The following is a 27,591-nucleotide window of genomic DNA, read 5'->3' on the forward strand; positions in this document are numbered from 1 at the left end:
CTTTTTCTTTGTGGAAATTTCTGGTCATTCTTTCAGAAGGGCATTCACAAGATCAGACGCTGATGTTGGACGGGATGGACTGAGGTTAGAACTCAGAAATAAGATCCGATATTTTGAGTTCAGACTGGAGATGATGTAGGAGCCATAACGCTGAATATTTGTTGCCCTTTTTCTGTCAGAGCGCTCAGAGCAAACTAAAGAAAAATGTAGTTGAAGCGAAGAGAACAGCCGGTATTAATTTTGCAGGACAGAATTTGAGTAAGACGGAACCAGGCCAAGCAGAAAGTAAAAGTCTCGTTCCAAAACAGTTCCTACAGAGTTGGGAGCATATCATTGTCCAAAATGTATTGGCATACTGAGGCTTTAAGAGTTTATTTTGCTTTTGGAACTAAACAAATGCAGGTTCGAATGGTGAGTGCGTGAGTGAACGTAAGTGTGTACATGTAATGTACATGTTTACAATGTTAAGTTTGTTGTTTGTAGGTTTGTTGTGCCCTAAAATAGAAAATGCAATAAAATATATTGGGGAAAATAAAAGAGTTTATGTTGCTACACCTAAAATCCCATTCCTGAAAAAACAGACCCACACAATGCCGTCGGGTAAAAGCGCTGTTTGGTTGGCAATCGCCAAACTAAGACTTGTCCATCGGCTTTCCAGACAGTGAAGCATGATTTGCCACTCCAAGAACACATTTCCATTGGTTCGGAGTCTAGTACTAGCATACTTTACACCACTGATACGTTGAAATTAAGTGTTGATGTAAAGGGTTTGGGTGAACCTAACCCCTGCAAGCCTACTGCAGTCCCTTAAGCTCCTCTCAATATCATGTTAAAATCTAAAGGACATATAGACTCACTGACTCAAGAAAGTTAGCAACCTCTTGTTTTTGTGCTTCAGCAATCATCCTATCATGGTATACAACATTGGAATCCATTGAGTACCAGATTGTGACCCGTTCTTAACATTTGTAGAAGATTTTAAACCAGTGGTGTCCAAAGTGGGTCCTCTTTGGCCGGCATCCTGCATGTTTCAGTTCTCTCCCTGGTTCAACACACCTGGATCAAATAATGGCTCATTAGAAGGTCTAAGAAGAAAACTGACCTGCTGAAAAGGTTGTTACCACCAGGGAGAGAATAAAACATGCAGGATGCCGGCCCTCGAGGGCAGACTTTGGGCACCACTGGTTTAAACAGACTGGAAGCGCTTATCAATGTCACACAAATTTTGCTGCACATACAGGAAGACCTTTTGCAACTTTGATCTTGTTTCAATGGGGAGGGTCTTCACTCTAACCATTAATATGGTGCAAGAGAGAAAACAGTGTGAAATGTATAATGTAAACAATGCATTCACTTGATCTGCAATATATATTTTGAGGTTTAAGTTGCTTGTTGTGGAACTGCACCCTCCTGTGGAGCAGATAGTTTGACTCCCCTGTGCCAATTTCTTCTGCCGTTCTTCTAATTGAAATTGCTCTGGCTGTGATCTACCAGTGGTAGACTATTAAAACTATACCAGGAAAACTGAAACTCTGACTCTGGCAACATACAACATGGGGACATCTACCACCATCAGAACGTAGTCACGATTTATACTTTTTCTGAACAGTCAGGTTCCCTCCTAAACTCTCTGTGACACAGTTATTCCTAATTGAGTCTCGATGATCATATTTGTCTGTCTACTCCAAATAAACAAAAATTTCACCCTTCTACTTTAATATCCTTTGTAAGATTGATGAACTGCACCATCTTTTACAATCATTAGGGATTTTTTTTTTTTTTTTTGTCTGAGGCAGAGGATGATAAATATGTTGTTGGAGACACAAAAGAGGCTTTCGACTGGAGCGCGACCAGTTTTGTGGTGATCTGGCTGCTGATTCATGTGGATTAGAGAATGTGGAATGCCTCAGCTCTGTAAACAATCAACCGTCGCAATCACGTCAAGTACATTCACTTGCCTGTGGTTTGTGTGAACTGCCAAACGTAAAAAAAAAAAAAAAAAAGGCTTTGGCAGAGAGACTTCTTCTTGAGAAGAATTTTGCCTACGGCTGGAATCAGGATTAGTATGCCACGCTGTTTTTTTAAAAAACGACTCCCAAGACGGCAAAAAAGGGGACGAAACCAACTAAGTCTGAGGTGAGTTGTTATTGAGTCTTGGTAACAGACCTTGGCTGTGGGTGTTTTGAGGAGTGATTGGGAAATGTGCTGTACGGCTGCTTTTGTCTGGGGGTTGTCTTGGCTGCTGAGAGCGGTCTGGCAGGAGTGAGCAAGTTTAGATAGTGAGAGATTGAGCTGGGAGGACAAGTGTCTGGACCAGCACTGTCTGGTTTTACAACGCTGCTTGTCTTCTTCCACAACAGCAGAAGGAAGTGTACAACAACCACAGACAGTTTTACGGAGGCACCTGTAATGGCAGTCATTACGACAAATAGACTGAAGATTGACAAACGTAGTCCAAAGCCGGTAAGATGTTTACATACAGTCATCGCTGGCAAGGATTTTAGGATTTTGAAATTTTTTCCGAGAGATTTTTTTTTTTTAAAAACCCTGATTTTTAAAAACTAAATTAAATTTTTATGACATGCTTACTGGAGCCATGCCAGGCTTAACTTGGCGCCACTTTCTATGTTTTTGTGGAATAAGTGATCTTTATAAATAATCATTATTCTCTCTTTTTTACTCAAAATGGTAGAGCTCGTTTTATTTATTTGCTTGGTCCTGACTATCAACATAATCCCCTAATTTTAGGAATAGTTAAGGTCAGTGCTTCCCAAAAGCCTACTTTTAGCCTACAGTGTCTGTTATAAAACTCATTTTGATGTGTGTCTGCTTTGTCCTTTTATTTTATTATTTTAAAATACCAAATTATGTCCAAGTTTCAACTGTCTGGGCCATTACACTAATCTTCAGATAAAAGAAATTTGGCTAGAATGTAAGTTTTACACTGCCAATGACTGAGAGGCCAACAAGAAGATCATGCTCCGAAACCGACACGTTGATGCTGAATTAAAATTTGTAGCTGCCCTCATGAAGTCGTGACAGAGCAGCCATGCAGGTTGGTGACGGGGCTATTTTCTTGCAATAGAAGGATCTTTTTAAATAATCATTATACCAGTTTTGACAAAAGGAATCGTGTTTGTAATTTTTGCCATAATCTCACAACCCTTGGCTGAGACTGAAATTATTTAAGTATATTTGTGGGAGTGTACGCATGTATTTGAGCCTATTTGCTGTAATATTTACACTAATTAGAAAGAAAATTGATACAGAATGTGTGTTATTTCTTATTTTCTGACCGATTCAAGGAATAACATATGTATGATAATATTGTAAAAATCCCAAAATATCAGCGGGTTTGTGTTTTTTAGATGGCCAGAGAAACATGCAGCAAAACCTCGGATTACAAGTGATTACCGCTGTTCCTTGAATAATAATAATTATTATAACAGACTCGATTTCATCCAAGCGAACCGTTCCACAAAAACACTGGTTTCGCTTCTCCATACCTGAGGTTCAATGTTTACATTTTCGGTGACCTTTGAACTTAAAGAGGCAAAGGAGGCTAATTAAGAAGCTACTAGAAGCGAGGACGTCTATTTGAAAGTGACAGAAACAGAACCACAGTGTTCTGAATTTATACAAGGTTGATAAATAAACTCTGGATACATTGGTGAAACGTCAACTTAATCTCAAAAAGCCTAGCAGTGCTTTTAGAGATTTGCAGTCACATTTCAGATGAGTAAGCCAGCAGCGTAATACTTAAAGTAAAGCAGGTTAATAGAAATGTTGGCCTTTTAAAATGCTATTGAAGATAAAGTAGTGGATCTGAATTGTGGTGAAATTAGAGACCAGAGTATATTTACATATTAAAGAAATATTTCACGAGCTTTCTTCCTTTAACATATTTTTGCTAAGCTATTCCATCTCACCGGTTTTAAAAGCTAAATTGATACATCACACATTTAGATCCACAAATACTGCCGTCTGGTATCATAGGTAACCCACTCCGGCATACTCCGACTGGCTCAGTTATCCTGCGACCGGTTTCTCTGTTTCTGTGACTCGTGGTCTGTCAGAAGAGGGGCTCGTTTCCATTTTGGATGAAGTTGCTGGTAGCGAGGGCCATTCTGTCCATGCGGAGCAGCACGTGGCTTGCCTGAGTCTAGACCCCTCATGTAAACACAGTCTAGCGAGCCCACTGGTGGAGCTCCGCCCAGGCAGAGCAGCTTGTCTGGAACCAGATCGCAGCAGAGGACTGGACCGCTTTCCAAGCCGCACTCAAAAGGCTTTTAATGGGAGCGTTCTGTTTTGCCTGGATCGTCATAAAAGCCTTGCACAGAGAGACGATTGATGGTCAGCACTCACTTGCTCAATAGCTCACTTCCAAAATAATAGCATAATAGCGGCTTTCCAAGGTAATGTCAAGCTATTGACATCTTTTGAATAAAAGCTTAGAAATCAACCCATGTGCATTAGCATCCTACACTTCGGTGCTCCAGTTGTGTGTGTCAGGGGATAATCACGCCCGTTACCAGACTGCGGTTGTGATTTGAAACTTTTAAGTTTCCTCTCCACAAAACAACTAACAATTACTTGTTAAACTATCACTGGTTAAGTTAACTGAGACATAGAAAAGCAGCATAAACAACCCCAAAGACCCAATTACAGTACTTTCATGCAACTGTATGTTATTTGTGTTAACAATTAGCCTTCTCATAATAAACTTTTAAACACAATTTCATTTCTTGAGATCATCCTCCGTGGGATTCTGACCCCAACTTATAGCATCACTGGTCCAGTCATAGAGGAGCTGAATCTTCCTTAAGATGTTTAGAATCACCCCCAATATAACTGTAACAGTACAATATGTATTATATTTAGATTTTGTCCAAACTTGTTCATTATCAATTTATTTAAATCAGATATGTTCAAGTAGGGCTGAGCAATAAATCAATAACAAGATGTATCGCGATATATATGTGATCGATATCAATAGATAACACGTCTGATAGAACATCCAGTAACTTCACTGAACTCCGATCCAGAGCAACAAGGTATTCTGGGAGATGTAGGCAGAGGAAAGGCTTTAGCCGCTCAACCTGTCACAGCCGGATAAGAAAAGTTGGTGGCATCAACTGACTCGCTCACTCTTTGGTTGCCTAGCAACAACCTGTTGAGTGACTTGCGCAGCAGCAGTTTAAGATTTCACCGCTGTGTCTCTTAACTGCTTTAAAAAAAAAACAACAGTGTAAAGTGAAAAATGTGGATAAAACATGAAAGGTCCTGCCACCCGTGTGTCAGTGTTTCAAATATTTCCAATGAATAAAAAACAAATCAATAATCATTCATTTCAACTGGTATCCATTATTTGTTTTTCAGCCATATCGTCCAAGCATGGAAACATCTACAGCAAGCAGAGCAGAGGTCAGAAGTGAGAGCCACTGTGTTAAATAACACATCCTGATAAACAATGCTCCGCAAATAATAAAACTAATCAGAAACTAGAAAATCCAACAGAGACAACACTCTGCAGTATGAAAGACGGCTCAAAGATTGTTATGGTCAATGTCGGTGTAGTGAAGTCAGAGGACGTTCAGAGATGCAGGAAGATATTTTAAAACTAAACTGTACTTTCTACATGAGGAGACATGTCGGTGGTTCGCTTAGGCTGCCAGAAAGTGAGAGAGATCAGGACTTGAAGCAGATAACAGGAAGGCTGTACATATTACAGAGTGGCTGTCTTGGTTTGTCATTTTCAGCTTTCGCCCTCTGTTCATTCTCAAAGAGGCCAAAACAGATTTACAATGACTGGATATCAAAAATGGGCCACACATTTCTGATCGATGAATCTTTATAATGAAGTATCTTAAAGGGTTAGTTCTGTCATGTTCTGTATTTTCTGTGTGTTTATTTAGAGTTTTCTGTGTCTCTGTGTCTCCGTGTTGTCCTGTTCTCCCCTCGATTACTCCCAGGTGTTTCTCGTTCCTTGATTACCCCCTGTGTATTTAACTCCACCTGTGTGTCTGTTCTTTGTCGGGTCCTCGTCTAATGTGCGTGCAGTCCTTTGTGTTATCCAGTCGTTTAAACGGTTGCTACCGGCGTCGGGCCCTGGCTTCTGCTCGGCCGTGCTGCCCGTTGGTTGGACTGTGTTCTCTTTATTAAAATCATTATTCATCTTACCTGGGTCTACAGCGTTTGCCTCACCACCTCAACACCCTCAAATTGTGATAAGTTCAGAATATATAATATATATTAAGTCATTACTGATAACTGCAGTGGAAAGATGTCACATAACCATGAGCGAGCGAGGTTGAAGCCAGCAGGTAGTTAGACATACTTTTGAATTTTTCCTTAAAGAGTCTGAGCCTTCTTTACAGGAAGGCCCAACGCAGAGTCTACCTGCACCATCATATGTGGTGTAGTTTGTTGGAGCATCAGCTTATCTACTGCTGAGAGGAAGCAGCTAGATAAGCTAATCAGGAAGGCAAACTTGGTCCCAGTGTAGGTGGAGGGGCACAGAAGAATTGATGTTTTCAAGTGATGTTTTCTTAGCATTTAGCAACTTACCCATTGTGGGACAGTAAAAGATATTTCCATTCCATTTTGAAATGTAATTTCAATGTAAAAGAACTCGGGGAAAATGTCACTCTGTATCAGCAGTCTTATACAAGACAAATGTGATAAACAGATTTTTAACAAATCCAAGCAGCTATTTTAAGGTTTGATTAACTTTTTGGGGGGGATGGAGGTGAGGCTCCACCCCCTAGTGTTTAAATCCTAACACTCCTGTCCTAGTCAGGTACTAACTTAGCAATTCACGTGTAACATCAAAACACACATTGCCTTTGACTTCCATGACAGAAGGAACTGCACTTCACACCTTTTATAAATCAGTTAGGCAATGATTTAAACCAGAGGTGCTAACGCTGATTTAGCTGCCAGGAGAGTTTTCTGCACCATGGTTGCATCAAGTTAGTAAAGCAGGGGGTTTTTTCCTGCAGCACTCTGAAGCGCCCAGCTTTCAATCACAAGCCCCAACTAGTCCCTAGACACAATCATCACTTCCTCAAGTCCCCACTCTGTTTCATCTGCTCCCGTCTCTAAGTATCTTCAAACTCTTCACGTGCAGCGCTCTAAATACATGTATTTTTTATTTATTTTTTTTTACACATCAGCGCCAATAATCTCGTGCAGTTTTGTCCCCAACCTAATTAAAAGTCCTCGCACGCGCACAGCCTCGTCCGCAAAGGTGACTTTACCTTGTCCGAGGAGAAGCCCGAGCAGAGAGCAGAGCAGCGCCACACGCAGAGCCATTGGGGGGACTCGAGTATCAGCCGCAGGAGGGTTAGAGAGGAGTGTTACAAAAAAGAAAAAAATTAATTAAAAAAAAAAAAAAGAAAGAAAGAAAGGTGCCCGATAGTGACCGATCTTGCGAGAGTGTTCGTTCCTTCGGGGATGTGCGGATGAACCGCAGCGCTTCTTTTAAAAGGAAAGGACTGAGTGTGTGGAGGAAAGGAGAAAAAAAATGTGGATGTGATGGAGCTGGGAAGTCGCAGCTCGCAGCGTGACTGCAGCGTCTAATGGCACCGTGAGGGGCGGGCTGGGTCCACAGACACCCACTTGTTGCTCATCAATTACAGGGTGATCTTTGCTCCCTGCTTTCGTTTCGACGTTATTCGAACACGGTCGTTCGTCGTCCCTTTAGGATTTTATTGCTACGTTAAATGTAACACTTATCCGATTGCTTGTTGCCACCCCTGTTGTTGTTGTTGTTGTAGCTTTTCATCTTTATTATTGTACTGCGCATATGTGTCAAAGAGCCAAATTCTGCCCACTATAGCAAACACAAGGGCCATGGACTTTAAAGGGCCAAAGTCCATGGCCCTTTAAAGTTAAAGAAATAAAACTTCCTGTCGCCAGTTGTGTGCTTAAATATAATTTTATCACTCAAATCAAATGAGTTCTTTAATATTATGCCATAATATTTCAATGCTAAATATTCTAAAAAAAAATTTAGAAGTAGGCTTCTCATCGAATGCAGATGAAGCCATAATAATCTAACAATTTGTAGTTGATGAAAAATGAAAATGAGGTCTACAAGTGTCCTGAAAAGCGCTTTGGGGAAAAAAAGTAGATTATTGTTACTATAAATCCTCTTTTCTGTAAATGCCGTCAGAATGTCTCTTTCGTCTCTCTTCGCCGTGTCCCGGAGCACGCTTTGCACACATGGAAATTGTCTCCTGGTCGGCGGCAGGGCAGAGACCTTCTGCATCCGTGACTAACGATTGCAGAGATCAGTAAACATCTGGAGATGGTTTGGAGAGTTTTGTAAAAAAAAAAAAAAGTGTTGCGGTTGTGTCCAGACGTTGGCCCTTTCAAAGCCGGTGGAAGTTTTTGGGCATCAGTTATACGGATGATGGGGACGTAAAGCGTCAACTGTATCGGGTGTCGGTTCTGTCGCTGCGGTGCCTTGCAAAGGCATCCGGGCCACTCGAGGCTTCCCACATTTTGTCGCGTTAAAGCCACAAACTTTCATCTGTTTGATTGGTATTTTACTTCGGTTCAAAAATATTTTATTTATCCCAAAAAGGGAAATTAAATGTTGTCATGACTCATATCATCCAAGTACTGTATTTTCCGGACTATAGAGCGCACCTCACTATAAGTCGCGCCCACAAAGTTTAAAAACAATAAAAATAAAAAAAAACTGGAAACGTACATGGCCTATATATATAACTTAACTAACTCAACTTATGAACTTCATATGAACTTCTTCGTGTTGTTTACATGATGAGGGTCTATGAATTTGAAGACATTTCTCCGTCCTGCCTGCTGCTAGCATGTGCTTGTTCTAAATGAAAATCAGCGTTTTCTTCTTTGATTTCCAATTTTGACTTCCACTGATTCGCTTCTTGCTAAAACGCCCCCTGGCGGCTGAAGAAAAATCCACAGAAAAGCTTCACTGGGCTATAAGCCGCTTGATTCAAAGTACGGTAAATACGGTAACTTCGAAGAGTCATTGTGGATAGTGATGCTGCGGGAATAATGGATCTCCAGTAGCAGTCAGTCTTGCAACGAATCTGAAAAGGCCTCTGACTGAAGGCTGTTGAGCTATCACAGTCTCATGATATCTGGGCTACAGACATGAAATACCACATTAATGTTCCAGATGACATCATCAGCTGTTGCCAAACACTGCTAATCCGCCTGATTTGCTTTTGCTGCTCCCCTATAAATCTCTGTCTATCTGTAAGGTTAGAAAGATTTTGGAGTTGAGGATGAGATTCCTGCTCGTTATGACGAACGGAAGAGCTGGTTTGACCATCTTTCACTCTCTGTTCTCTGCATTTGGTTTGTGGTTCAGGTATTATTGGAGCCTTTGAGATGCTAACCGTGCTCTCAGTTGTAAAAAAAAACCCCAACAAAACAAACAATACCTTACTGCCACAGCTACGCGTTGTAACAACTGGCTGAAAGTCAAAAAGTAAAAGCACCTAGCTGACGGAATAATTGCCCAAACACGAAATACTTGAAGCATAAAGATAGTAATTTTAGGAAAAAAAATCTACAAAAAGAGCAAATCAGAGCAAACTAACTGAGTAACTCCAACATGCTGCCAACAAAAGTGCCACAATTTTAGAATCTATGGGATATAGACCGACACAACATCACTGCGATAACCATATGAAATGGTTCGAAACTTGGTCTTACTAATAAAATTTGAAAAGAGCTACGATGAATGGTTTAGATCAAAGGCATATTCATGTGCCAGATTGGCCTAGTTAAAGTCCAGAGCGGAATCAAAACAGAGAATCTGAGGGAAGGGTTCAAAATCACGACTCACAGACTCTCTGTGTTCGACCTGACTGCGCTCGCAAAGAACGGGCAAAACTGTGAACTGGTATATAGAGACAAAAAAAAAAAAAAAAAAAAAAACCAAAACACTTGCAGCTGCAGCGACAGACAAATGTAGCTCTGCAACGTTTCGACTCGAGGGGTCTTGAGCACAAACACATTTCGCACCTTCAGGCTTTCATTTGCAAAAACCTTCAAAAGCGATGCGCATCGGTTTCTTTCGACTTCTCAATCGGACGCTGCTTTCGCTCGTCAAAAGCCCCATCGTGACCCGCCGAGAGGCGCGAATACTTTTGCGAGTCACGTTGTCGTACGAGAGATTATTGTGCACAGGCTGAGCGCCTTTTCCTGCGTCCCCCCGCATCTCTGCGGTAGTTTCACGGTTCCCTTCAGGCCCACAACTAAGCCTGTTTTTCTCCATTAAAGTTAATAAGTTAAGGCTTTTTGTAACGGTGCCACCAGCTGGAGGGAAAAGGTATCTGTCAGCCAAAGTGATTATGGACTCTGAGAAGGGTCTGGATATAAACAAGCTGCTCACACACACACACACACACACACGCCCACACACACGCACACACACACCCCCGTCTACTCAGGTACACACTCGCCTGCCAGACTTGGCAAGAGGCGCAGAAATAATTGCTAGACTGCATTCAAAATATTTTGTACCAGCTAAGGCCCTCTGCAAATTCAATCAGTCTACTGATTCTGGGCATGCTGACAGGAGGAGGTTAAACGATCCTCTAATCAGAGCCAGATGTCTCCTCCTCCACCAGCAGTCTAGTCGGTCAAGAGACATCAGCGTGGACTCGGTGTCATCAGGGAGGTGGGGGAAACCGCAGCGACATGACAGCGAGAAATAGATAGCTGCAGTGTGAAAGAGGAAAACGGCTCTGCTGTGATTTCTGCCACTGTCTGGGTTTAGTTGATAATTAAAGTCAGTTAATAGTCTTTTTAGCATGACCACACTTTATAAAGGGCTGTCCAAAAATATTTATATCTCTTTGAATGTTTGGGGGGGATTTTTATTTTTTTTATTTTTTTTTATTTTAACAATATAGCTACTTGTATATTTATTTTACTGGGATTTTACCTGAATAACCAAAACAATGCACCGAATAAATGTGAAGTAGAAGAAAAGATGCAAATGGGGTTCAAGGTTTTAACAAATAAAACTGTGAAATGTTTGACACATGCCTTTTTGCCTCTTGAAGGATATCTCTAGAGGCTTTGCTTATTCTTCTTTTCAAATCTTACCATAAATTTTATTTATTTTTTTTATTTAGATCTGGACTTTGACTGTGCCATTCTCAAGCGCGATCCAAACTGCTCTTCTCTATTCTGGCTAGAGAACGGAGCTCCAACTTTAAAAAAAACACAAAATGTGATCAAATTTGACAAACCTAAATTTATTTACGTTCAACATGACAACTTGAGAAACTTAATATATTGACTTGGATGAACTTAATTTGATTACTTGCAACAAGAAATGCCCTTTATCGTCCCACAGTGGGGAAAATTGCAGTGCAACAGTGGCAGGCGATGGCAAATAAACTTGCACAAAGACAGAATATGTAAATAAAAGCAGAATAAAGAATAAAATACAGGCAAGATTTTAAAAAGTGTAGCTATAAAAAAAAAAAAAAATGCAGCTGAGTTGGTTAAATTAAAATAGTACAAAATGTGCCCGTCTCACTGAGCATTAAAATACAGACTATTTACAATTAGCGGCGCTACAAAAAATTGCACGGCAATAAAATTGTACAGATACCAGCAGGGATGCAAACACTTACTAAGTTTGGTGGGAGCAGTGACTGTTATTGAGTGGAAGGATCTGACAAAGACATAACAAATCTAGAAGCTGTCTTTTGAGTCTATGGGAGGTGCTCAGTGACATGGGAAACACATGAGAACAATCAGTAGAATGACCGTCAGTGCAACAAAATCTAAAGACGAACACTAAACTTAAAAGAACTACAAAAAAAAAAAAAAGAGAGAGAGTGAACCGGGAATATAATAAACTGAAATGCCCAAAATGCATCAAAGTAACTAAGCAAAACTTAAAGAATCACAGTTCTTGACAAAAGCACAAGTCACTTTTAACCGTGTGTCCTCTTTTTGAAATGCATCACATTTCTCAACTTGTTTTAGAGAGTCGTGCTGTTAGAGCCGCAGAGGTGCCGCAAAGGACAAACAGCAAAATCATTACATGAATTAACACATCTGTCAATCAGTGGTTTTGTTTTTTTTTAAATCCACTTTAATGGCCACGCTTTAATCCTTTCTCAAAGTAAAAACCTGTACACGCTGTAGAAACTAGAAGCTCGTATTTTAGACTGATTCAGTGAACGCCTCGGCAAACCGAAAGAAAAATCAGGAAAATGTTGCTTTTTACTGCAATGGACGACAAAATCACTAACAAATTAGTGCAAATTCAACTATAAGACTATGTCACTGGCAAAAAACCCTCCTTACCTTCACTCACTCATTAATATTTGTACGGTGCGTCAGTGTTTTCTGAACAGGTCATCGTTGAAAATGAGAATCTGCTCTCAATCAACTTACCTGGTTTATTAAAGATTGAATTAAAAAAAAACCCATAAATAAATAAAATAAATCAAGGAACAGACTTTAATGTGCCTGAAAAGAAAGAATCTATCTGAATAGAAACTCTTAGAATGACTGTAAATGTATCGGTGTTAGTTATGTGACACCAGTTTTTATAATACTTTGGGGGGTTTTATTATAGTTTTTCTTTATTTTGTTGTGACTTTTTACTTGTCTAGTTCAGTTATTTAGTTTTTAGAGTGTGTTTGCTAGTTTTTATCAGTTATTATTTGTGAGTTTTACTTTAGTTTGTAGGAGTTTTAGTGTTTTATTCTTTGAGAAATTTTTGGGTGCAGAATTAAAAAAGGTCAAAGGGTCGTATTGTGATTATGTACGTATCGATTGGATAATGAATACTCAACAAAAGATACCATAAAAAAAACACACAAAAAAACGATTCAACTATTGTTCACTCTCTCATAAACTTTTGCAGTCGCCATTTTGCGGACTAGTGTGAGCACCGCCAGGAGGAATATGGAGTATCGTGATTAGCCGACAGCTGATGTAAACTGCTTGTCTGGGGGAAACAAAATATAAATTTTATAGTTTTATAAACGCATGACATAGCTCCAGTCAGTTAGCGAAAATGCTCTCTCAGTTACAGCTTTCGTTATTTTGTAACTAAATCCTCCTAGGAGGCTGCACAGTGGCGCAGTTGGTAGCAAGGTTGCCTTGCAGCAAGAAGGTCCTGGGTTCGATTCCCAGCCTGGGGTCTTTCTGCACGGAGTTTGCATGTTCTCCCTGTGCATGCGTGGGTCCTCCCACTGTTAGGTTAATTGGTCTCTCTAAATTCTCCCTAGGTATGGATGTGTGTGTCCCGTCTGTCTCTGTGTTGCCCTGCGACAGACTGGTGACCTGTCCAGGGTGAACCCCGCCTCTCGCCTGGAACATTAGCTGGACCCTCTAAGGCAGCGGTACCCGGGCTGCGCAAGAAATAATTAAATACTTCCGTTTTATGTATTGAGTCTGGAGGTTCTTTTATTTTGAAAATGCTTTAACCGGATTCCCTCGGTTACGTCTTGAGCAACATTGAGCCCACAAGCAGCAGAATGATTTAGAAACAGCAGCAACAGCATCGGTGTCGGTGCGCCCCGTCCCCTGGTCCGCAGCAAATTTGCGAAGTCTTGACCGGTCCGTGGTACTAAAAAGGTTGGGGACCACTGCTCTAAAGGACAAGGGTGTACAGAAAATGGATGGATCCTCCTAGGAGTCATCACACCTCATTACTTCCGACCAACACCTACGCTTATCTTTGCATAGAGTAGATTAGAGATGAAAGTCTGAATGAGGAAGGAGCAACATTCAGAATACCAGAGGGTCTAAGCCTCCCATGCTCCCAGCCAGAACGTAATCACTCACTCCTCCTCTCCACCACCGCGGGGTCTTAACAAGAAACAGCAGGGGGAACTGACCTCCGAGCTAATGCGTGGAGGAAATTGGAGTTCCTGAAAGGTCGTCCTCCAGCGGTGTTAATCTTGTTGTAGAGGGGGGGGCTGTGCAGGTCAGGTCCTTTGAAGCTCAATAAAGCTTGCCTTGCCACGTATGTGTCACCTCGAACACGGCCGGGCAGACAGAAGAATGCCCGCAGGGAGGCCTCAAAGGACCCCCGTTTACGCCTCGACACTGCTGCAGCACAATGAGACCGATAATAAAGTACTGGACCGTCACCGGCAACCAAAACAGTTTTTAAGAAGTTTTGCCTAAGTGTTGTTGTATGAGCTATCTTTTCCTCTATCTCTTTTAGCCTTCTTAACCGCTTACATGCACACGCTGCAGCTTACATAACCATGTCTAAGTGTGACTGCCGGCAGTCATACGTAGACAGACTGAAACTGATCAGACTGAAACAGATTGCAGAGAAGAATATAAAGCTAAACTTGAGCTACAATGTTGGTTCCATCTATAATGTGAGCTCAGTGTGGCCCAGCGCTGGACGGTGGATGTAACTCTGTATCTGTTCCATTTGTATGACATGTATGGCTTGTAGCATTTGATCATTATTCAGCATTAAAGCCTGCTCTTATACAATACAGACCAAAAGTTTGGACACACTTTCTCATTGAATTCAATGAGAAGGTGTGTCCAAACTTTTGGTCTGAACTGAGTACAGACCAAAAGTTTGGACACACAGTTGTGTCCAAACTTTTGGTCTGTACTATATATAACCAAATCTCATTAATTCTCAAGGTAATTTACAATGAGGGGTTCTGGTCGGGCCCTAAAGCTGGTAAAGAGACAGTAATGGAAGAACTCCAACAGTGCAGTTAAGAATTAAGCTTGAAAGAAAAATTCTGCACTGTGTTAAAACGTCCAGAGAAGCTGAAATAGTCTTGATCTCAGAATATTTCTGAGATATATTCTCAAAACAACCTTTGAGCTCTTATGGCAGCACAACAACTCTCCACCAGAGTGAAACATTGCCTTGTCGAACAGAGCTTACTTCATGTAATCAACGTCTTTGGCACTAAAGGGCAGGTTCTGGAGTTTTGGTTTCATTCTGGTCCAGCAGACGGCTCTGAGGATGTGAAAGCCCATGAGGTTTTATGTCTGCTCTTTAAATTGGGCCGGGACCATCGTTCTCTTTTTGTTTTGTTTTTTTAACTGATTTTAGGATTTGCACGGTCTTGCTCCAGGTTTGGCCAGGACTAGGGACATACTCAAGGTCCTGGGTAGAGAGATTTGACACCGTGCATCTTTTGCGTTGCCTCTTTGGCCCAGACAGTTTGCTTGGGACCTGTTTCTGTGTCCTACATGTGGTTTGTCTGTGGGGTGCCTGGTGTCTGTCCCCCTGAGGCTACTGAGGACTCCATGGGACAAGAAAGCCTCCCAGGTGCTGCTCTACGGTACTGAGTGTTGTAAAGTTTCAACCTCCAGGTGACAAATTCTCGCATTCAGCCATCCAACTGGATGAGAGCGACACAAATAGAAGTACATATTTCCTTGATGTGATCAGTATATTTTGATACCAGATACATTCTTGATTTAATAAAGTCAAACACACAACTTGGATCTCCCTTTCACACAAGAAGCAAAGACGTCTTCCAGACATCGGCACTCTCCAAGGTGATTTTTTTTTTTTTTTTTTGGAAATGGTAAGTTTGAGTCCCATAAAAAATAACTACATATCAGAATTTAGCATGGTCAGAACCGGCTTGAGGAATAAACACTCACTTGCTATGGAACACTCACTAGACTAAATTTACTGTCTTTCTGTGCAACTACTCCCATCATTTGGCTCATTGTTGACGGCAATGACGTAGGAAGAGGTTTATCTCATCTTGACACACTGAACCCACTTCTCCACAAGGTTGATGTGTTTCTGAAGACTTCCAGGAAACTGTCTCTGGCAATAAAGCAAAGGTCAATTATAATGATTATGATATATATTACTAGAAAAAGAGGAAATTCCGATGTGTGTGCAGAGCTGTTCCCCTGCTGGTGAATTGTACTGTACTTAAATGCAGTGTCACAGTATAAAAACAAAGCGGAGCACCATAAAACAACACTCCTCCTTTTTGATATCCAAATTTTAATTATGGTCGGTGGCTTAACTAATTTTTTTCCCCCTGTTCATAGATGCCCAGTCTAAGCAGAGGATCACATATGTAGCAGCAGATATTATGGAGTGATGACAGCTTCCGGGTGCAATATATTAAGGTATGCTGTTGATGTGGTTGAGACAAACTGACACAGCCACTAATAGACATTAGTGTTTAATGCATGTCCAATTTAGAAAATGCTTTCATAATATTGTTTTTGTTTCAGAAATTGATTCCTGTTCCTCTCAGAAAATCTAAGAGTAAGTTTAAGAACGGCAGGACAGTTAAAGACTTGTTGAATGGACGTCGAATTTTATGTATCGGTGCCAACCATCTGGACCAAGATCTGCACATGAGGGTTTGGAAATTAATAACTGTGAAAAAAATGTCCTCAAGTGGACAGGTTTCTGCTGGGTGCAAAGTGGAGTAGTTCTAGAGGTTGATAGAGGCGGCCAAAAGATTAGATACGAAAAGAGGCAGTATTACGTAAAATTAAAATTTTTTGAGCTTCATACCATGTTATAATGTTATTCCCTCATCAAAAGCATACCTGGAGTGTTTCTTTGATTCTTTCGTGCATGTTTGAGAAATCCTTTAATCTCCCATGGCAACCATTCATCTGTGGAAAACACTTGGGTGGACCAAGCCCCGCCTTCAAGACGAAGCACCTCCTCGGAGTTGCATTTCCCAAGCTTCTACCCCCCAGCCACTCATCCGCTCGGCTCCTTCAGACTAGCCAGCATCAATTAGCAAACACTTATTGGAACTGCACCTTTGCCGAGCTCATTATAGGAGTCAGCTCTCTGTGACAAGCTGGTAAAAACGACGTTAACGGGCTAATGGAGGAGCCAGGTTGTGAAGACTTCCTGAAGGCGGAGTTTCAGAAAGAGCAAGAGTTTTTAAAGACACAGAGGCCCAATTTCAATGCACTAAATTACAAAGTAAAATTCATTTTAAGTGATATATGATATACATAGCAATTTTATCACAACTGAAGATAACATACTTACTTGATTGTGCTATAAAATGGTACTAGGTACCAAAAAAACACATAATATTGCCCCTTTAAAGACAACAAGTTGTTACTTATTTCCTTTTCAGAAATACCACAAATTATTCAATTTTGTCTTGTTAGGTAATTATATATTGTCAGCTGTACTAAAGGCAGCCTGTGGCAATTGTCCTTTAACCTGCGCACACAATCATGAGGTTCTGCAACGTAGCAAAACAAGTGGGGACATCAGCACTAATGAACATTTGGCTTGCACTGCCATCCTGCCATCTGAAGCAGAAACCTCATCCTATCATTAAAGGCTATGGTGAGTTTCCACACACTGGCTTGTCTGGAGGTCCTCCACACATGAGCAGAAGAGCAGAAGAGTACCAGAAGCTTTAAAGAGTATAATCTTTACTGGAACAGAGCGCCACACCAACTTTAAATCTTGGCACATTTACTTGTTGCACAGCATTGTCTTTAAATGTCCATGTCATCAGGCTGGTCATCAAATATATGATGTCGTAAGTATTTAACCACAGTATAAAGTTTAAGAGCTGTACCAGACAGAGAGAAGTCAGGAAGTACTAAATTCCAGTTTTCCACTATTTCTGGCAATCAAAATGTTTCTCCTGTTTTTTTTTTTCTTTTGCATTATAAAGAAAGTCAAACTCTAAACTATATTGAAAGCAGACCCTCAATAGCTGTTGAAGGCTACCACTATATGGACAGAGGGTCATTAAATTAGCCGAGAAGAATAGAGGAATACTTTGCTGCTGTAGTTGGCCACAACAAAATGATTTCCGCCTGCTTGCTCACAAAATGCAGCATGTTACATAGATAAAATCAACATTTAAATCAACGGCTTAAACGGGCAGTATTCTGTGTTTTCCAAACTCTTAGTGCCATTTTGTAGCACAATCAAGGAACTATGTTACCTTCAATTATTATAAAAATCCTGTACATATCAAATGCGACTTAAAAGAAATTAGACTTCATAATTAATGCCATGAAATGGGGCCTCTGTCTCTTTTTTTTTTTTTTTTTTTCCCCCTCCAGGGGGTCTTTTTTGTGGGCTCTAGTGTCCCTTATGTGATAGTGGGCTGACAGGAAACAGGGAAGGAGAGGGGGGAAGAAATGAGGCAAATGTCGTCGGGTCTGGGAGTCAAACCCGCAACGGCCGCGTCAAGGACTCAAGGCCTCCAAATATGGGTCACTCTACGCCCTACGCCACCACGGCACGCCCGGGCCTCTGTCTCTTTAAGAAAGATCCCCTCTTTCCAACACTCCGCCTTCCAAAAGGCATCACAATATCACGCCGATGTTAACCCTTTAAGAGCATTTTATCAGCGTTGCACTGAGAAGTACCTTGTATAATGAGCTCAGCAGATGTGCACTTCCACTAGGCGTTTGCTAATAGCTGCTGGCTAGTCTGAAGGAGCTGAATGGAGGAGTCATGGAGGAGGTGCAGCTCCAAGGAGGAGCTTGGTCTCAATGGCTGCACTGGGCCCCCACACCCAGGCGTTTCACACGGCTGACTGGTTGCCAGGGGAGATTGAAAGATTTCTCAAATACGCATGAAAGAATCCAGGCAACACTCCACGCATGTTTTTCAACAAGGGAATAACTTTATAACATCGTGTTAAGCTCAAAGAAGTCGACTACTCCCCCAATTCCTACAACAAACATAAACTTACAGTTTATGTTTGATAATGTGTTTATGTTTGATAACGATAATGTTTTCAATCAAAGCATGTCGATGTTTTGGTAAAGTCCAGTAAAGTCCTGATCTGAGAATCTGTGGCAAGAATAAAAATAAATAAATAAAAGAAAACTGTTTCCAGACATTCCCCATCTAATCTGACCTTTGGTCATTAGATGCGGTAGAGACGTAACTCAGAAGATCTTCAGGCGTAACGCAACAAAACCCAGTTTTACACAGGCTTCACGCAGTGGGGCTAAATCCAGACACATGCCACACTTTTGAGATTTTGAATGAATTAGCAGACTGAGCAGGTCTACAGAAATGTGTAGACCATTAGCTAAAATGAATGTTCAAGTAAAGAAGGCAGAGGTAAGACTCTGAGACAAGGAGGGGAACAAAGAAGCTGGTCCATCTGGAGAGAAACCTCAAGGACAAGCTGAATTTTTGCAGAAGGACACCAGACGGACTGGCGAAACGTTATTTTCTCTGGAGAATATTTCTTCCATTTTGAGAAGCGGTGAGAGAGAAATCACGAGTCTTGCGTTGCTCCAACGGTGACGCATTCTAATGCAATTTACGAGCGGCCGTCTCTCGTGGAGGGGAGTGAGCTTTCTAACAATTCTGCCCGCCACGAATAAATAAAGTGGGATCAAAACGTCCCCCGGAGCAACTTCTGCCAGCGCCGTTTGGTGATGAGTAGTGGAGATCCCAGTAAATCACGAGGGAGCAGCAGGATTTTCAAAAAAAATCAAAATAAAGACAAAATAAAATTTTCGACCTGTGGGCAGAAAATGTTCTAGATCTTAACCCCACTAAGTGCATGTGGTTAGTTCTCAAGAAGCTAACATGCAGCATCTCAGAGTGTTCTGCTGAAGTTAAGGGAATCGTTCAGAACATTGGAGTCCTCTGACTTGATAAAAACAAGCTTTTTAACAGAAGTCATACTCATTGTTTGTGTATGTATCCTCTTACCCTGGCTGCACATTGCAAGGTCATAAAAGTTCAATAACACCTGGAATTATGGCACATGTTTATCAGGGTGTCATTTTTTCCCAGTTTCTGCAACTTCAAAACCTTCTAACTGATCATAGAAATATTAATATTTGATCAAATAATGTCAGCAAGCTACATGTTTTGTCATGATTATTATTGTTTCGTTTCTAATCAGATCTATTGATATTTTTGCTGTCTCACACAAAGTCGTATTAATGTTTTGGGTCTTGTCAAAACGACACTGTTTCACTTGGGTCTTGGCTTTAGAATACATGAATGAAAGAGGTTTCATATAATTGGGTCAAGGTCTTAACAGCAGCTTGAGGCAGGTGCTTTGTGGAAATATGGCAGGTGTAGTTGTCGAAAAAGTAGAAAGTTTATCACTCTAAAACTCCAAAACAGAAACACAACTCTGATTATTTGATTTAGCCCGAAAACAAATACATGTTACATCACAGTTATACTGTAAGCTTGATGTTTTCCAAAGGGCTTTAGGGGAAATTTACTTACTAGAAGTGAGGGCAAAATGGCTCTTTGCATTAAAATGGTTGCCAACCACTGGCAAGTGTTATATTTATTTAATGATTCATGATTCCTGGTATAGCACACAAGTCAGACACCATGATATGAGACAAATCCACCATGCTCTCTGCAGCCTATACACCCAAAAAATGATAACCTTTCCTCAAAAACAATGTAGCGCCGTTGTGAAAAGCGCCTGAGACAACAAACGTAGATATGCATTAACATTGTATGACTTAACAACAATTAAAATTGGCGGGGGAAAAAACCCCAGAACATTTACTCGAAAACACATGAAAGTTGTCATATTTCTTGACTGAGTTTCGTTTCGCAGTTGCAACAGCTTGTCCATGTCAGCGTTGCGCAACTTCTGAATGAACTTCAGAGACCCGCGATGTTTAAAGAGAGATCCCCGACTTCAATGTGGGAACCAAAACACAGCTTGAGCTAGACTAAACAGTCTGAATCACTAGTAAAACATCACATGTCCGTGTCCTGCTGCAACGCAACTTCGACTCATTTTTATGTGTGTGTTTTATTATTTTATGAAAGAGTGGGTTTTGTAGATGTTTCTATAGGCAATGACAGTGCAGTTGTCGAGTGGAGTGGATAAATCTCAGCATTAAAAAAAAAAAAAAAAAAAAAAAAAGCCAAAACTGAGAGTATCATAGTGGCTGCTTTGATATTTAAAGTAGCCCGTGTTAAATATAACAGAAATGTGTAAACCAAAACCACCATCAGGGATAATATCTGCAACATTTACAAGTAATTCCAGAAATTCTCAGGAAAAGTCAAAGCATGTTAGAATAGAATAGAACAGAATAGAATATACTTTATTGATTCCCAAGGGGAAATTGCTCTATTACTCCATCTTAGGTAATAAATACAAATTTTGTAAAATATATAACTAAGAGTGATAAGTTCAAAAGTACTAGATATAAATAATCTAGTCAAAAACAAGCAATCACGTGCAATATATTAATCAATAATTAACCTATAAATGAGTGCAGAAAAAATTTGAATCATTGTCCTGTTTCTGCATTTCTGCTCTAAGGTTCTCACACAAAGTCATATTAATCTTAGGGCTTGTAATAATTTACCTGAACTGTTATTTTTACACAGCTGAAATAGCATTAGCTACATAACCTCAACTATTTTCATGAACAGGAGTCAGGTGCGAGTTTGTATTTGTGGCGAAGTTTCTCTAATCAACACAAGATTGAAATTATGTGCAGCACAAACCAGATATTAATAACGTCCACTGCATAAAACAAAAGATTACCCTTTTTGTTTTTTTTCCTCCTGATCTGTCATTGAAGTGCAAAGCCCCTCCCCAAGTAACTCCCTACTCTGAGTTGTTAACTCTTAACCAGCTCTACTCTTCTCTGGCTGCAAGTGGCAAAGACGAGCATCAAAAACTCTGCTCACGTTTGGCTAAATACATTTTAAAAATAAGCTCTAAGAGTTTGCTGAGCCTCACAGCTAGCTGTGGAGCTTTTAACAAAGATAAATAAGCCCTATTATATCTTAACAGTGAGAGATGTTGGCATTCCTAAGGAGCAGCTTGCTATAATGTGGATTACCCCACGGACGAATAGGTTTTGCCAATATCAATCCTTCAGCCTTGAAAGTCGAAGCAAGGGCGCCCCCTGGCGGTTAGGGTTTACCATTACTGTATTATAAAGGAGGCACCTCCAGGGTGCTGCTGGAGTTGTTTAGCACATAAACAAGCTGCACACATTTCTGTCTGACACAAATGTTAAGTGCAATCCACAATATATTATAATAAAATGAATTATAAAAACGGTGGACATTCTATATGTGTGTGAAAGGTGAGTGCGGATCTTTGCTCTGACACCTGTCCTCTTTAAGCAAAACCATTCATTTCTCACTGCACATCACTGCCCGGTAACAGTGATGCACAACAAACCCATCAAGGAAAGCCCCTGAGGATATTAAAATGCAGGAGGCAGAGACGGCCTCGTTTCGCACGCACTCATTGGCAACGATGACAATGTCAAAATATAAAAAAGCAAAGAGAAACCAGGTTGAATGAATAATTTAGCTAGCAAAACTGGCTAAATTCTGAATATCTCAGGTTTCCTGAATCTGTTTTCATAGTTCTGTCAAGATACACAAATTAGTTCTTTCTTTTAATAATAATAATAATAATAATAATAATAATAATAATAATGATAAAATAGTTACAGACGTAAACTTAGACTGCCTAAAAAAAATAATTCTTATCTCATATTCAACAAACACTGTGTGGTCAGAAATTGAAGGTGAGCATAGTTACCTGACTGACTGATACTGCAGTAGGAGAGACCAGTGAGGACTTACGTGAAGTTTGAAATGTCCTGGCCAGAAAAAAAAACAAAACATGTTCTTGCCACCTCAAGCAAAAATAAATGTGTCTGCATGAAGCCAAAGATTAGACCTCAAAGTCTTTGAGCTCATCAGGAATAACAGGCATGCATACATTTTAACATGCCATTTAACAAAAAATTATTTCAGTTGTAGAATGTAAATAAAAAAAACCTGATTTTTTTCAATTTTATTTTATTTTTAGCTGGTATTGTCATCACAAAAGCAATGTATCCCATCCTTGCACAGTTGGACACTGATTTCTTCACCCCTTCTTTTATTTTTACATCCACCATTTAAAACAACAGTTTTAGCAAAACACATCTCAAGGTAGAAAACAATGTGACAGCGGCCTTTGTGTAAAATTGGATTCCAACTCAACAAAACAGTTTTTACATTTGTTTGGAGACTGACACTGTCAGATGTCCAACGTCAAGACTATAACCAGTCTAATGTTCTGCACCCATTCCAAGAAGTCATTTTTCACATCCAACCCCCAACCATCCAAGATAAAACTTTACAGACCCAGTTAGAGGTCACTCACTTCATGCTTGGCTGATAATGTATCAACCAGGTTCAAAGTTCACGGCCGCGCTCTGTTATCTTTTATGTAGGAAAGCTCCGTCAATAAAAAGCTCAGTCGGGTACACATTTCCGCACTGATGAATCTTTCTGCGGAGAGCCACAGCGTTCCTCTTAGCGATGGCAACCAAATCCCACTTCTGGGATTGGGAACCTACGGAGACCCTCGAAAGGTAAGCAGGAAAAGAAAACCCTTCTGTTCCCTTGAAACGGTGCTTATCAGAAAAAGCATGCATGTCTGGATAACCTGCAATCGTAACTTGTTTGTGTTTCATAGACGCCCAAAGGCACCACAGTTGAGTGTGTGAAGCTGGCCATAGATGTTGGCTACAGGCACTTTGATGGGGCGCTGGTGTATTTCAATGAGCATGAGGTGGGCCAAGCCATCAGCGAGAAGATTGCTGATGGCACTGTGAGAAGGGAGGACATATTTTACTGCGGCAAGGTAACACCTAGATTTGTCTGCTGTTATCAACTCTACTTAGCTTTTGTTAATGAGTTCTGACTATGACATGAGAATATTTGTCACCATGTATTAAGTTACTTAACGTCGTGATTCACGTCTATTTTATGTTTCTCTAACAAGCATTGCGTTGCCATCTCCAGCTCTGGAATACCTTCCATCCTCCCGAGCTGGTGAGACCTGCTTTGGAAAGAACGCTGCAAACGCTAAAGATGGACTACGTGGATCTCTACATTGTGGAGCTTCCCATGGCCTTCAAGGTACCAAAAGATAACACGTTACGCTCTCTTATCTTAGCAGGATGATGATATGTGTGCAAGGCCACAACCTTGTTGAGATGAACTATTGTCCAAGCTTCGGTACAGTGGTCAGATTGTGACAGCATAGAGTGGATAAGGTTTAGTATCAACTATTTATGCAAAAAAAAAAAGATAAACCGTGCTTCGCATTTCAGCCCGGCAAGGAATTTTATCCGAGAGACGAGAATGGGAAATATATCTACCACCACACTGATCTCTGTGCAACATGGGAGGTGAGTTGTCTTGGTTTTACTGTGTTATCTCATGGCACCGCAATCAAGAAACAAATGTGTGTCTTGATAACTGTAAACACTGGTGTAATTAGGTCTGACAAATATATTCAGGTCAGTGGGACACATTTGACACAACGAGAACTCGGAACTAACAATCACTCATGTTAAGGAAGATTTATCGAACATGGCCACACTTCAGAGGTTAATCCAAATCATTTGTACCGATAGGTGACATTTGTCCTAAATATTAAGGTAACTCAGCATTTTCTTTCAAAGTGTCACCAATACTCAACTATGTGAGGACTTGGCATGGTGTTGGTTGGAACTGAAAACATTAGTTTCACAGTACTGCTGGTATTTACACGCTGCAGTTTAGATAAAAACAGCATATTACATGATCCTATTCTCATTTTTAAGGTTTATTTGCTACATTGACGCTACAAAGAGAAACAAAAATACAGCACAGACATCCTCTAACTTCATCCTCTAACTTAGAAAGTCGGTAACAAGTAAAAGTTTCAACTTATTGAGGGGCATGAGTATAACGCCCCTCACAAATAGACTTTAGCTTGTTAATTACTATTTTGTCATGTACACGTGGTGCATTTAGCTTCCCAATTAGGATTTTTTTTCTGTTAAATTACCTTCAATAGACCATAATTGGCATTCCTTTAGTCCATCCATCCATTTTCTCTACACCCTTGTCCCTAGCAGGGTCAAACAGGATGCTGGTGTCCATCTCCAGTGAACGTTTCGTGCGAGAGGCGGGGTTCGCCCTGGGCAGGTCGCCAGTCTGTCGCAGCATTCCCTTAATCACTTCTTGTTATTGAGGGAAAACTGAAGGAGCCTTTCTTTAGCCAGCTGGTGGACGGTGTACGCTGCACTTTTCTCCACGATCTCATCTAAAGGATTTTTAAAATAAGACCTTAAAAAGGTTTACCTGGCTCATGTGCAGTCAGTAACTCCCAGGTCTCGGGAGACCAAGTAAGCCTTTGACTGTGATTGGTGTTAGTGTGTGGAACATGGAGAGTTTCATTTTCTCTGCAGGCGTTGGAGGCTTGCAAAGACGCCGGGCTGGTGAAGTCTCTGGGAGTCTCCAACTTCAACCGCAGACAGCTGGAGCTGCTGCTGACAAAACCTGGCCTCAAACACAAACCTGTCTCCAACCAGGTCAGCGAGTCTCCGCCACACGGACGTCACACGGTTTAGAGGCCACGTTTAGTGACCTCCACCAACCCGTTGACACGTTTTCCAGAAAAAGCGATAAAATTGCACAAATATCATAGCTCGTGGAGTAACAATTGATTAGCTAGAAATAGTTATCCAGCTGTAAAAACTGAGAGTTTGACCAAAAAAATAAAAAATAAAAAAAGGGCTAATTTGCTTGGTTTGGATTCCGATGTGCTTCTTTTCTCTTACCTCTTAGATTGAATGCCATCCATATTTCACCCAGCCGAAACTTCTGGAGTACTGCCGTCAAAATGACATTGTTGTTGTTGGCTACTGTCCTCTTGGTTCCTCCAGAGATGCTTCTTGGTACGTTACGCTGTGTGCACATTTTAACTTGTAACTTATTTTGACGAAGAATAATCGAGCCACTGGCTTTCTTCGTTGCCACGTCTCACCAAGGGTAAATCTGACGTGTCCTCCCCTGCTGGAGGACGAGCTGCTGGTGTCCATTGGGAAGAAGCACAACAAGAGCAGCGCTCAGGTGGCGCTGCGCTTCAACGCTCAGAGAGGAGTGGTGGTGATTCCAAAGAGCTTCAGTCGTGAGCGCATCCAGCATAACTTTCAGGTGAAGAAGAAATATTTCCCTTTGAATGATAACGAGTGTGTCAGAGCGGAGATGCTCGCATGGAATATTTTCCTGGTCCAAGAGGAACATTTTTAGGCCACTGTCGGTTACGTGGCTTTTGAGCTGCCTAAGACGCTGAGTTATTGCAGCTTATGAAATCAAATCATTATCCTTGAGATTAATTTGCAAGAAAGGCGAGCAACAGAGTACGAGATAAAGAAAGATGCAAAATAGCGAGTGAATTAGTGAAACTGCAGTTAACATGAACCAGTCCCATTAATAGCCATGGTTTAAGAATGACCTTGGTTAATAAATCGCTGTCTTTAAGAAGAGAATATACAAACCTCCACTGGGACTCCGGTCCGTGGTTTATGCTGTGCCGTGTTGTGGATGTTGACTATTTTTACTAAGAAATATTAAAGACAAGACATTTTTAGTGTGACAGACTTGTATTTCAGTCCTTTACTCAGTTTCTACCCTTATTAACTCACTTTTAGCCCTGGTAACACGAGATAACTCTTCCTGAAACTAGAGTCTCAAAGCTCGAGAGTCTAAGTCAAGTCTGAAGTGGTATGTAAGATATACGGGCACCTCAAGTTCAAGTCACTTAGTTCTTGAAAGTTCTTAGGCATATTTGATATGTTTCATCTATTATTATTATTATTATTACTATTTACAGATATTTGATTTTTCCCTCACGGAGGAAGAGATGAAGGCCATTGAAGCGTTGAACAAGAACATCCGCTTCGTTGAGCTGCTGATGTGTGTATGCTTTGCTAAAGAAAACAGTTATAGTTTGTTATTGTTTTTATAACCATAACTATACGGACCATCTTTCCCTCAACCCTTCTGCAGGTGGAGCGATCATCCAGAGTATCCCTTCCATGAAGAATACTGAGCCTTTTCAGTCTTCCTTTGCTGTGGGTTTTTTTTTTGTCAAATGGAAAAATGCTTACTAATAAAACACTAAATAGAGAGGAACGCCTTGACTCTTGATTCCATCCAATTATTATTATTATTATTATTATTATTATTATTATTATTATTATTATTATTATTATTATTATTTTGAATTCACCAGAACTTTCTCTCGTTGCATTTTCATCCTGACCAGTAGAGGGCTCTGTCTCTCAGAGGATAACAGTGACTGCTTTCTTTTGCTCTTCTTTTCAGTCATTTTTACAAGCTTGTAAAAAAAAAAAACAAGCTTGTTCTTTTACAAGCTTGTTGAAATTAAGCAACTACCTCCACGTGCGCGCAGTCCGGCTGCACTCGGCGCTGATAAGGAGTTCCTGCAAGGAGAACAAAGGGTGTATTGATGATTTTGATTATGTCAAAATGCGATGCTTGCCACTGGTTTCTCAGTTGTCGACTAGTTGTGGGGGTTTTTTATTTTTGTTTTTATGATGTAAAGCACTTTTTTTTTTTGCTTGATTGATTGACAGAAAGGCTTGGCTCCTGCAGCTTCAGTTGGCACGGTCTGTAGAGACATTATCATAAGCAAGTGTTACACTTACAACAGCAAAGGCATCATCATACAATGCTCTGTTATCTGTTTTTTTTTGGGGGGGGGGGGACAGATTGTATCAGGAATGCATGAGCTCATTTCTACTGAACTCTGTTTTCCCTAGAAGGCA

General features: G+C 40.7%; 2 protein-coding genes across 6 annotated transcripts in view; one reads left to right on the top strand and one right to left on the bottom strand.

Annotated features, from left to right (window-relative positions):
* fbln1 (fibulin 1) overlaps nucleotides 1–7,582 on the bottom strand; it is a 42,663-nt gene extending 35,081 nt beyond the window's left edge. For 2 of the 3 annotated variants that reach the window (XR_004342820.1, XM_032590598.1), the window contains exon 1: nucleotides 7,260–7,582. Coding sequence is in view for 2 of the 3 variants with exons in the window: in XM_032590598.1 (XP_032446489.1) it covers nucleotides 7,260–7,314 (55 nt within the window). In the remaining variant the exon portion in view is untranslated. The remainder of the gene's footprint in view (nucleotides 1–7,259) is intronic. The other variant, XM_032590590.1, reaches the window with a different exon arrangement.
* Nucleotides 1,946–26,935, top strand: LOC116737466 (aldo-keto reductase family 1 member D1-like). 3 transcript variants are annotated; one of them, XM_032590622.1, is made up of 11 exons: nucleotides 1,946–2,136; nucleotides 16,039–16,119; nucleotides 23,197–23,337; nucleotides 23,442–23,609; nucleotides 23,771–23,887; nucleotides 24,082–24,159; nucleotides 25,207–25,329; nucleotides 25,586–25,695; nucleotides 25,789–25,954; nucleotides 26,634–26,716; nucleotides 26,810–26,935. In XM_032590622.1, exons 3-11 carry the CDS (start codon nucleotides 23,245–23,247, stop codon nucleotides 26,850–26,852), a joined length of 981 nt encoding a protein of 326 aa, XP_032446513.1. In that variant the 5' UTR covers nucleotides 1,946–2,136; nucleotides 16,039–16,119; nucleotides 23,197–23,244; the 3' UTR covers nucleotides 26,853–26,935. The 3 variants fall into 3 exon arrangements, with proteins under 3 accessions (XP_032446513.1, XP_032446529.1, XP_032446521.1); XM_032590638.1 differs by lacking the exon at nucleotides 16,039–16,119; XM_032590630.1 differs by lacking the exons at nucleotides 1,946–2,136; nucleotides 16,039–16,119 and having other exon boundaries at nucleotides 22,900–23,337.
* The last annotated feature ends 656 nt before the right edge of the window (nucleotides 26,936–27,591 follow it).

Source organism: Xiphophorus hellerii, chromosome 2 (genome assembly GCF_003331165.1).
Source record: "Xiphophorus hellerii strain 12219 chromosome 2, Xiphophorus_hellerii-4.1, whole genome shotgun sequence".
NCBI lineage: Eukaryota > Metazoa > Chordata > Actinopteri > Cyprinodontiformes > Poeciliidae > Xiphophorus > Xiphophorus hellerii.